Source organism: Strix uralensis, chromosome 3, assembly GCF_047716275.1.
Source record: "Strix uralensis isolate ZFMK-TIS-50842 chromosome 3, bStrUra1, whole genome shotgun sequence".
In the NCBI taxonomy this organism is placed as follows: domain Eukaryota; kingdom Metazoa; phylum Chordata; class Aves; order Strigiformes; family Strigidae; genus Strix; species Strix uralensis.
The window spans coordinates 1,894,561-1,906,587 of record NC_133974.1 but is presented as its reverse complement, the minus strand read 5'-3'; the positions used below and the strand labels follow the sequence as shown (position 1 = coordinate 1,906,587).

Genomic DNA, 12,027 nt, shown 5'->3' with positions numbered 1-12,027 from the left:
GAGGGGAGGGCTGGTGATGCCTCATCCCCTTTTGGACAGATATGGTTTCTAAAGGGTCTCTGCAGATTTATCAGGGTATATTCATGCTCTGTCTGGCTTGTACTTTCCACAGATAAAATAAACCAAACCTCTTCTTGAAGCCTTCAGCTGTTAGCAGAGCTTCTTTCGCCACGTAGCACAACGCAACGGCATCTGTGGTGGGACACAAATGTCCTCCTGAGATGGACTTTTGGGTTCAGCTTTTGTAACCAGTGTTTTCTCAGCCCCTCCGTGAGCAGTGGGGCCTCTCTGAGGCCAGGAATATCTCACCGTGCCCACAGGCATCTCAGCAGCTCCTTGGTGTCTAGGAAATGTTAGGCCTTTTCAAGCAGAACATCTTAAATAGGGTGCTGGGTGTCCTGTCAAGGCGCAACAAAAAAGAAGGTGGCTTATTGAAAACCAACCTGATAAAAGGTATCACAGGTGGTGTAGAGCCGTGTTGGGCATTTTGAGGTGTCCTCATTTCATCCGGTGGTTGATGTAGAGGAAGGTATTTAGGGAAAGTGTGTCTCTGTGTGTCTCTTCCATATGCACAGTTTGTTTTGATGGTTTTGATGCTTGTAACATCTTTGGTAAAGGAATATGTTACAGTGTCCAGGGTGGCTTCAATGATGGCCATGTCATAGCACATAAATAATATATTTTCAATTCCCAGAATTTACAAATAGTTGATGGGAGAGCGTTGAGCTTCTGGCGCGGCTGAGAGCTAAAAGAAAAGCTGCTTTTGCTGGTACAAAAAGGTTGATCTCATGAATATTTTTCATCTTCCTCATGTCACCATTGATTCAGTTTCACTTTGGTAAACTCTGGTGGATGTTGTTAACCTTTATGTGTGAATTTAGGATTAAACTTGGCAACAGCTGTAATAGTGGCTGTGGAAAAATAAGAGGCTGTATATAACTATTTTTGACTATTTTTGTTATAATTCATGTATAACTATTTTTGAGAGGAAGGCAGAGTCCTGAATGTTAGAGGTCTGGTTTTGTTGGGGGCGTCTGGCTAGCCCTCTGTGTCTCCCTTGGCATTAATTTTGATTATATGCATAAAAGCATACAAAAGCCTGAATGAACTCCCCAGTATTTTGGAGATACTTGGTTTATAGCACGGTCATCACTCCAGCCAGTACTTTTATTTTTGGGTTCTTGTCCAGTGCCCAGTTGTGACTAGACTAAGCAGCAGGAAAAAATCATTAACATGACTTTTAATTTTGTTTTCTTTCTCCACCAGCAATGAAAAGCGGCGACGGGAACAGGAGAACAAATATTTAGAGGAGCTGGCGGAGCTGCTGTCTGCAAATATCGGGGACATCGACACTCTGAGTGTCAAACCTGACAAATGCAAGATCCTAAAAAAGACGGTTGATCAGATCCAGCAGATGAAGAGGTTGGAGCAAGGTAAGGTGGCAGCGTCCTGCCTTGGCTTGTCGGAAAGCTTCAGAGTAAGAGCGTTCTGCTACCCTTCAGATGCTAAATTGCAGCAAATAATCATGCCTTAAGTAATGAAAAATCATGACATAATCATTCCATTTGCAGTAGTTTCCCTTCTCCCACTTTTCTGGAAGCAGTAATACGGAAGGGTGTGCTTTGCCTCCGTTGCTTGGCTTGTTTGAGATGCCACCTTTGTTTCTGGTGCAAGGTGGCACTTTACTCTGTGTTTATGATTCATCCTGAAATTATTCCTTTGATTAAAATAATCAGAAGTACTTGTTAAGCTTTCAGGATCAGGCCCATTAAGGGCTTATCAGCAATACTGCTATTAACTGTATGCAGAAACCCCTTTTTATGGCTGGGTAAGGTGAAGGACAGATAGCTCTGCCACATGCTTGTGAGAGACTTGGTGAAGAACCATGTCCCCTTGTCAGATCTGTTCTCCTGCCAACCAGACAGATTAGTGGGGATATTAATCCACCTCCTGTTGGTGAATACGCCTCTGTAACCGGTCAACAGAGAAGAGATGCTTGAGAAGCCATATAAAGGTTAAAATTCACCCCAAGTGTCAACTCACAGACTGAAATGTGGAAGTCCAAAGGGCTCAAACGATGCCCAGGAGAAGGGGTGAGGTATTAAGGAAGGAGTGGGACTTGTTCAGGTCCTTGCAACCTCAGCATCCCTCCTGGAGCTGCTGTGGGTGGGCTCCAGCCTGCTCTGCATTATGCCTGCTAAGGGCTGCCCCTCTCGTGCGCTCAAATACTTTGTCCTTTGTGCAAACATCTTGTCCTTCGTGCAAACACTTTCTCCTTTGTGCACAAGGTGAGTCCTGCTCAGTATTAGCCTGAGAGCACCTCATCCGTCAAGCGTTGCCTTTGCCAGAGCTCCTGCGGCACGCTCCGAGCGGAGCCGTGTTGCCTGATAAAAGATGTTAAATTTTTCCCAAACCCCGTGGCTGGGCTGTGGGTACGTACAGGTGCTCCATAGAATCACAGAATGATTTGGGTGGGAAGGGACCTTCAAAGATCATCCAGTCCAACCCCCCTGCCATGGCCAGGGACATCTTCAACTCAGTCAGGTTGCTCAAAGCCCCGTCCAACCTGGCCTTGAATGATTCCAGGAATGGGGCATCTACCACCTCTCTGGGCAACCTGTGCAGTATCTCATAAACATAACCCCCATCATAAAACAATTTCTTCCTTATATCTAGTGTGAATCTACCCTCTTTTAGTTTAAAACCATCACCCCTTGTCCTATCACAAGCCAGGCATTGCCATAGGTCCTCCCCGCTCTTATTTTAGGCACCAAATTTTGGGGCAAGCACGGTGGCAAAACATTCGACTCACGTTGCACGGACTTGCCCAGGCTTCCCAATGAACCAGAGCAACTGCTTTTAGATTTCATCCACGTTGTGCCCAGGCTCTGAAAGGAGTTTGGTAGCGGGTGAGTACGCCCAGGTTCCTGCTTGCTGCCACTTCACTGTTCATTAGTTTTCTTGACATTGCACAGCAGGGCTGAACATTAACTAGGACAAGCACTACTTTAAAAATATTATGCCTTGAGCTTTGCTCTGTGTTGCCAGCTTATCTAGTGCAGCACCAAATTACCGAAGAAAAGGAACTTCACCTGTTATTTGTTCTTAACACTGTTGCGAGAGCATTTCACATGAGGAGGTACAAAAAATACGGCAAAAAGCCAGAATATTTGTGGCCAGAGACAATCTTCTGTCCTTGTAGTTATATCAAATGTTAGATGTGTTTCTCTGCCTGCATCCTTCCTCCTCCTCCTCTCTGTTTCTCAGTCATAAAGCTGATTAATATTTGCTAACTACTGAGGATGCGGTTTTGTTGCTGAAGTGTTGTGAGCGGTGACATATCCTGCAGTGCGTGGCTGTGCTCCTTCTAATGCTTCGTTAGGAAACCCACCTGCAGATGTGATTTCATGTAGCAGAGAGGAGCCAGGGAGTTTGAACTTTGCAGTGAGGTGTTACAGCAGGCTCAGGATGTCCCAACAAATCACAGAATCATAGAAATCCCAGCAAATCATAGAATCATAGAATGGTTGGGTGGGAAGGGACCTTAAAGATCATCTAGTTCCAACACCCCTGCCATGGGCAGGGACACCTTCCACATGATGCTGTTCAGCCCAAATATAAGCAAAACCCATAAGCACCAGGGAAAATGATGCTAAATCTCATAGCAGAGCAGATTTCAGTGAAAAAAAACCAGCCCACGTCCTGTTATTAATTTAATTAATAATGTGCCAGGCATGGAGCCAGGGAGCTTGGGAAGGGGCAGGTGGTAGCACTGGGGGAGTAGGGACATCCCGGGGGGCATCACCCACCTGCTGCCAACCCTGGAGGGTTTGGAGGTCACATCCCACCAGCTCTCTCCCTACCCTGCACCTCCGCCGCGGGTTGTCCTCGGTTTTAACCCGCAAAGGGGTGGAGGAGCCAGCAGAAGCTTGCAGATGGATCGCACGCAGGGGCTGAGCCCTCCCTCCCATCCCCCTGCCTGCTGGGCTGCTATTTAAAGTATGAAGCAAATGCTTTTAGAAAAGATTCCTAGGTCTGGCCACCTTCCAATGTTAGTAATGTACAGTTGGCAGAACAAGCGGTTTGCGGCTGTGGCAGCAACCTGAAATTCATCTGCCAAGACAGCAATAAACGCAGTGGAGGAAGAGGCCAGACAGTTAATTTTTCAGCCTTTGTCCGTCCCGCAAAAGTTTTTTTGATTTTTTCAAGTCGGGTGGTTTTAGTGTGGAGCTCTGAATGGTGCCTGTGCACAGTCGCTCGCTGAGGAAGGAGAAAAAGCCACTGATGTTTGTGAGCAGTGTGGAGGTCAGCAAGGGGAAGATCTCTGTGAGCATCCTGCCTGGGCTCCACGGAGCAGCGGTCCGTCCGCGCGGACCTCCCTCCCCTTTGCCTTCATGTTGGCATCCCGTCCCGCACGTGGATGCTGGAGATCCTCTCCTGGGGTGGGTCCTTTCACAGAATCCCAGAATCATTCAGGTTGGAAAAGACCCTTGGGATCATCGAGTCCAACCCTCAGCCCGACTCTACAAAGTTCTCCCCTACACCACATCCCCCAACAGCTCATCCAAACGGCCCTTAAACACACCCAGGGATGGGGACTCCACCCCCTCCCTGGGCAGCCTATTCCACTCTCTGACCACTCTTGCTGGGAAACATTTTCTCCTCATGTCCAGTCTGAACCTCCCCTGTTGCAGTTTAAAGCCGTTCCCTCTTGTTCTGTCACTAATTCCCTGGGAGAAGAGACCAGCACCAACTTCTCTACAATGTCCTTTCAGGGAGCTGTAGAGAGTGATGAGGTCTCCCCTCAGCCTTCTCCTCCTCACACTGAACAGTCCCAGCTCCTTCCATCGCTCCTCACAGGATTTATTCTCCAGGCCCTTCCCCAGCTTCATTGCCCTCCTCTGCACTCGCTCCAGCCCCTCGAGATCTCTCTGGTATTGAGGTGCCCAAAACTGGACACAACACTCCAGGTGTGGCCTCACCAGTGCAGAGCACAGGGGGACTATCACCTCCCTGCTTCTGCTGGTCACACTATTTCTAACACAAGCCAGGATGCCGTTGGCTTTCTTCTCTTTGCTGCAGAGCCATGGCGTGAGATGGAGCTGATGTCCATCTGTCACGTGGAAGTGAACTCGCCCAAGGTAGGGTTAATTCAGAGCAGTTCTGCTATGATCAAATCCCGATGGCTGGAGGCAAGCTGGACGGCTTCACTGCTCAATGTGTGGCACTCTTGGGCGTGTAGGGTTAGCAGAGGTGGTGAAGGCCGTTAGAAGAAGTCATCAGGGCAGTGTGGTGGGGCTGTGGTGGAGTCAGGAAGCTGTAGGACGGGCACGAGGCTCGATTGCCGCTGGGAAGGCAGCCCATGTGTGGCTGCAAATGTAAAAATAAGGCAACTTGGTTATACAGGAGAGTACAGAAATGAGCAGAGATAGTGGAAAAGCTGCGCTGATGCACGGACCACCTCTTGTTTTGTTCCTTTTCTGTAAAATGATGTAATACTTGATGCCTACCCTATGGAGGTTGGGGTCACCCCCACCCCAAGGAGAGGCTGAGCCTCAGCATCCAATGCCCCTGCAACACCGGTCTCTGTGGTGGCAGATGGGCTCCAGAAAGGTATTTTCTTTTTACCCCCCAATGATTTTTTTATTTAAACACCCCAGTTTTGGGAGGGTGATAACATTTGGCAGAGATCTGACAGAGATGGGAGCTGGCAGAGGGGTCATCTCATCCCCCTTGTAGATCTTCCAACCTTGGCAGTGTCCTTTTTAAGATGAAGCCACCAAGTCTTTTCCAAAAGCCCTCTCTGTTGATAGGCTGCTTAATTTCCTTCCAGAGCAGGAGTATAAATGCAGCACCTTAACAGAATAAATCAAATAACATCGAGCTTTTCCTTACGCCGCCTACAAACTCAAGCAGCCGCAGAGGGTTGCCCTTGAAACACCTCCTAAGGCATCACAAGCGACTCTACCAGCGCCAGCGTCCAAGGGACCTCCTTCCTCCCATCCTTCCTGCGTTTGCTCATCGCCGCTCGCTGGCGGTCGCTCCCGCTGTGCCGCCGTATGTTCAGCTTCTGCCGGAATCCGTGCGCAGAGCCGGCAGCTACCTGCTCCAGGAGCAGCCACGGCACGGCTCCCGGCCCCGCCAGGATGCGTGGGGTGATGCTCATGAGTTTCTGGTCCTGCGAGGTCCAGAAGAAAGGATTTCTTCTGTGTTTGCTTGGATTTGTACAACTTAGCTTGTCTCATGAGGGACCTCGAGTCACTGCTTGCCTTTGCAGTGCAAGGCTAATCGTGATAGAGGGTCGTATGACCCCATGTGTGACACCTTCAGCCCCAGTGAAACCTGGCTTTGCAGTAGTGGAGCTGCTGAATTTATTTTTATAGATGTATAAAGAAAAAAAGTAATTCAGATCTTCATTAATGCAGTTTTATTCTGTAATAATGCTACCGAATAGTGACCTGATTTCGGGATGTTTTAAAAGGGCACTAGGTGAAGAATTAGCTTTCTTTCCCCGATGTTACTGTGTTAACCTGCAAAGATGACCCTCAATTTTTAAGTTGAGTTACTGTGGGCAGGGAGGGGGAGAAAGCTATTTCTTGAGCCTTTATTTTAATAATTTTCAGGGTTTTTAGGGATAAGAGCATTTCTGTCTTTTCTTGGACTACACAAAAATTCCACAACTTGTTCTTCTACTGCATGGAGGCATCCTCTTCTGGGTCCAACAAAACCATGGAGCAGTTGTGTCCTCCTGACATCTTTTTATTTGTTTTTTTTCCTGAAGTGTGGCCATAATAAGATGGGGTCCTTCATGCAAGTTTGTGCTCCTTTGTCATTAGGGCACATCAACCCCAGAAAAAGAAGACCCTTAGTTTAAGACCACCCCCATTTGGAAGTTAAACTACTTGGGGAAGTAATTTTCCTTTTGGGTAAATACAGTAGATTAATTAAGTGAAGTATATGAAATAACTATTGATTTTGGCTGCTGAGTTGCATACAATCAGTGGGCTGTCAGTGGCTTTCCTTTAATTAAGTTTCCCTGCTGTCTTGTCATATGCTTAGATTTGGCCCTGGATTTATTTTGTGATATACATGTCCAGCTTCTAGCGCAGAGGGGTCCTGGGTCCTCAGTGGGACGTGTGGGAGCCTCTTCAAAATGAATGTTGAGATTCTTCTTGGGTTTGGGAATGCCAACACGTGGTTAGCTTTAAAAAGAGAACAAAAAAGTCTTGGCTTTGTATTTAGTGGTGGTCAGAAAATGGTGAAGTGGTGGCCTGGGAAGAGGCTTCTCCCACAGCCTGTGACAGTGGTGTGAGGTTTTGGGAGGAGGAGAAGAGGAGACCTTGTCCTCAAGAGCCCCTTCTTGTCCCAGCGGCCAAGTGAAGTGGTACATTATTAAAGATCATAAAATTACTCCCATAAAACCACAAAGCGAGTAATTGTGTGCAATGTGTGGAAGCAAGTCACAGAGCTGAGGCCCCTTGGCAAGCTTTACCCCAAAGCAGAGGAACCCAGTGCAGAGCAGTTAAAGGCTTTCAGCTGGTTTCTTCTGCCCAGGTCCAGGCTCCCACATCACCCTCAGTCCACAGGGTTTTGTGTCCACAGCCCCTGGGGACAGAGCTCTACATAGACTTCCTTTAGCTTTGAGGAAATATTGAGCCTAAGTCCGTGTTGCTGAGTCTGCAAAGGAGCTGGACATCTTCAGTGCAGGAATGGAAGTTCTCCCTCACTTAGCTTTGTTTTGCCAGCATAATGTAGTTAAAGTCTTTAGGCATTTTTTTCTTCTGTTTAGGATCCTCCTAAATTGTCTGCATATCCTTCTTTCACCGACTCCAATTTGAATGCATCTTTCTTGACAGGCATTGAAACACAGGCAGGATTTCCAGTTTCTGATCAAACTTCTCGGGTCCTTGGAGCTGTTGCCTCCACGCCACCAAGGGAGAGTACCTTCTACATAATGTGCTCTGCCTTGTTTATGCTTGCATTATTTCTAGCATTTTGTATTTTTGAATACTCTCATTTCATCTCTTCCCTCTCCCCATACTGTAATCCAGTATCCTCTTGGAGAAGCCTAAGATTTTACCTGGGTGCTAGCAATCTGTCTGGCTAGAGCCATCTCATTTCCATAAAGCTTATTTCCATTTCTGATAGTGTTGTTGTTTGACAATTGGGCTCAGTGCAGGGTCAGCTCTGGGATCTGCCAAGGTTGCTGAGGACGTCACCCAGTTGGGCTTTGGAAGCCCCCAAGGATGGAGAAGCATAAGTGCTTTGGGCAACCTCCTCCAACACTTGGCAGGCCTTGTGGTGAATAAGATTTTCCTCCTATCCCACCCAAACTTCTTTTGCTTCACTTGCATCCATTGCTCTTCATCTTCTCACCATCCATCACTGCAAAGAATCTGGCTCCATCACCTCCATAACTTCTCATAGGCATGGGTAAGCTGCCCAAAGCCATCTCTTCTCCAGGCTGAGCAAACCCCTTCCCTCGGCCTCTGGTCTCAGGATCAGTGCTCCAGCCCTGACCATCTTGGTGGCTTCTACTGAACTCACTCCAGTTTGTCTTACCTGGGGGTCCCAAAACTGGACACAGGATGTGGTGGTCACCTAGATGCGGTGCCCAGGCTGGCCGTGCAGATGGAGCAGGTTGAAAACAGGAGTCAGCGGCTGCTCTACCAAGTACAGGTTGCCATCAGGAGAGCCAAGGGGGTGAGAAGTCCCATGGCCTCTGGACCCCAGGGATGTCCTGCTGCATTCCCACATCACATCTGAGCTTCTTCCTTGGTGGCCTGAAGAGCTGCCCAAGGTAGGTGTTGCTGCCAGGAGGGCAGGGTGGCAGCATGCCATCACTGCTGCCTTTCTGCCTTGCATGAAGAAATGGAGATAAACTTAAAACTCTTGGATTCAGAGAATTCAAGTGTAATTTTTGGTAGCTTTTATGTGCTGAGTCAACACCGAGGTCCTTCAGTGGACCCAAAAGAGGACACTTTTATGCAGTGGAAGAACAAGTTGTAGAGTTTTTGCGTAGTCAGAGAAGAGATGGAAACCCCATTACTTGGAAAATCACTGAAGTGAAGTCTCAAGAAATAGCCTGGGCTCAAAGCATCCCAGCTTTCAAGGCCAGTGATGTATTATAAACCGAAATTTAGGTCTAACATTTGAGGTTTGATTGAAGAACAAAAGCAAGCAGCAGAATGGCAACTGAGGAGCAGTGTAAGTGGAAATGTCTCCTGGAAATGGAGTAAATGAAAACTGCTTTAAGGGGTTTACATTAATTAAAGGATTTTTTTTATTAATTAACTAAAACCACATTAAGGTTTGTGTCAAGTCTAAAATTAGATTGGAAACTCTTCGGGCTACAACTGTCAGCCTGGTGCTGTAGTCTCCTCTTTAAATGCATTGACTTTATCGGAGTTATCCTGATTTTGTTTGCTTCAAGGGAGGTCAGAAAAGGGGAGCTTTGCTTTTGCCTTGGAGTGGTGTTTCGCAGACTCCGGGTTCCTCCGCCTTTGTCCCTGAGGTCAGGAAGGACCTTCTCGGCCAGCAGTGCTGTCACCAGGTGTTTGCAGGTGCTGGGGAGGAAAGTTCTTTCTTCCTCCCAAATCTAGTGGTTGGATTAACCCTAATGGAGCTGCTCAGGCTACTAGAGGGAGGGATGCACATTGCTTTCATCCCACCTCAGTGGCCAATTTTTACTGTGTGTTAGAGGGCTACAGAGAAAGAAAAATAACCAAACCCTGGAGGCCAGATTAGATATCAGCGGGGAGGGGGAATTCCTCCTTGGCTTTGGTAGGTGCCCACTGAAAGCCCTCAAGTGTGAGGCTGAGCCAAGGTAAACAGAGTACAAACAGATCCAGTCCTTTTACCTGTTTAACTTCATCCTTCCAGGAATCCTTCTCAGATCCTGAAGAGGATGAAACCACCTACTCGTTTTTGTTGGAAATGAGTTTCGGATCATTTCTGTGCCAGCGTTGCCCTTTAATTTGGTTTATTCTTCCTTCTGTTTGGTAATTACCACCCTTCCCTAATGTATTTTTGTGAAGTTGTTGCTCTTGTTCTCTACCTTTGCTTGACTTGTCCAACAAACCAAGTTCTCCTAGGATCTTGGTGTCAGATAGTTAATGCCTTTCCTTTAATCAACCCAGCAGCTCTTTTCTGTACTTCTTCCAACTGAATTTCATTTTTCTTGAGTGAATTGGCGCAGACTGTCATGATTTTTCTTACCAGATCTTACAAGTAGCATTAGGTTGTTGCTGTTACCACCCCTGCTATGCTGGAGGTAACAGTTGTTGTCTCCTCTTATCACCTCCATTAAGCCATCCTCAACTTTTAGCCAAAGCTCATGTTCTTGGTTGATGAGTGCGTGACCTTTGAGTAGTAGAAAGTGGAAGACCTTAGCACAGTTTAGCAGAGTGATTGGGTAATTCTTCTACCATTTGGTCCTCTTTCATGTCAATGGGTCAACCCACCCTCAAGTTGGTATTTTCTCCCTTCATGACTGCTTACCTCAGGTGCCAGAGGAACACCACTGGTGACCTCTCCTCATCCTGATGAAAACCACCTTTTTTCTCAAAATTGAGTTTCATGGCGCTTCTTGGGAGTCTGTGCTAGATCTTGGTGCTATTCAACATCCTCACGGATGTGGAAGGACATACAAAATCATTGCTAGACCAATACGGGACGGGCACACAGGAGTGCTGGAAGGATGGTATCACGGGAAATGGTGCTTTTCAAGAAGATCTGGAGATCCTGGAAGCAAAGGTGGTCAATGTGAACTTGGGTTGTGATGAAAAGCAAGGTGGGCTTCTCTTGGGTGATGTTACGTGTGCATGAAGCTGGTGGGACAAAACTGGAGCTCAGGCATGGTATCCATGCTAGAAGGAGGTTGCAAAATCCAGAGAAGGCAGAGAGGAGAGCCATGGAAATGAGCCAGGGGCTGGAGAAAATGTCTTGCAGCTTGGAAGGTTGAAGAGCTCTGTTGAGTGTATCCAGGGGAAAAAAAAAGGAGTGGGGACATGGTGATGACACTATAAACACTAACAAGAACGGAAAATGCTGGCTACTAAAGAGGTTTTTAAATCCAGCATAACAGAGAATGACTCAAAGTCGAAGCCAGACAAAAACAAATTAGGACTCGGGCCCAGAGTTACAACTGGGAGGGTGATTGCTCTGGGAACCAGCTGCCAGGAGAAGCGGTGGGTTGCGTCAGGTTTTTGCCAAACAGAAGTTCAGGGCTTGTGGTGGTGGAAGTGGGTGAACTTTGATGGCTCTGTGATACTCAAGAAGTCAGACTGGCTGATCTAGTGATCCCTCCTGGCCTTCCTCTCTATAAATCTGAAATCTTTGATTTTGGAAAATGCCTCAAGGCCAAGATCTCCATCCACAGCAGCAGCTTCCACCAGCGCAAAGCTGGGGCGAGAGTCCTCACGGCTTCCTGAGCATCCATGTGGGTCCCCTGCCCCATGCTCCATCCTGCACCCTGCCCAGGATTCAAACCTCCCCGTTATCAGAGTAATTAATTGCACCTCGCACACAGGGGTGAAAAGTTTGTTGGAGCAGGTTCAGGGAATTTCACACCCTCCCCTTCTCCTCAGTTTGATTTCAACGTGAAATGTTAAACGGATTGCATCCCTGCCCACGCTCTCCGCAGACATTTGTGAATTCTGTCTTTCCGTATCCTCTGGAATCTGTTTTATATCAGAGATTGATTTCAGATACAAACTCCCCCAGGTCAGTACTATAAAAATCTCTGCCTGTGCAGCAACACCAGGGAGCATCCTCTGTATATGTTTATTTTATGGAGCCATACCACCTACAAAGCATGTCAATAAAATTCTCATCCCTGCTCTGACAGTTTTAATCTAGCTGGCAGCTTAAATATAGACCGAGGGGAAGGGGAGGCTGCTAAGAATTGCACAGGCCTCTCCAAACGGTGCCTTTATTTTAACAAGTGAACATTTGGTTATTACATCCTCAAGCTTTTAAACATCTCACACTGTCAAGAACTAATAAATCCTTTAGCACCTCACCGTA

General features: G+C 47.2%; 1 protein-coding gene across 5 annotated transcripts in view; it reads left to right on the top strand.

The window, feature by feature from the left end:
• NCOA1 (nuclear receptor coactivator 1) overlaps positions 1-12,027 on the top strand; it is a 190,189-nt gene that overhangs the window by 123,346 nt on the left and 54,816 nt on the right. For all 5 annotated transcript variants that reach the window (XM_074861273.1, XM_074861271.1, XM_074861275.1 and 2 more), the window contains one exon: positions 1,267-1,433. In XM_074861273.1, coding sequence (XP_074717374.1) covers positions 1,267-1,433 — 167 coding nt within the window. The remainder of the gene's footprint in view (positions 1-1,266; positions 1,434-12,027) is intronic.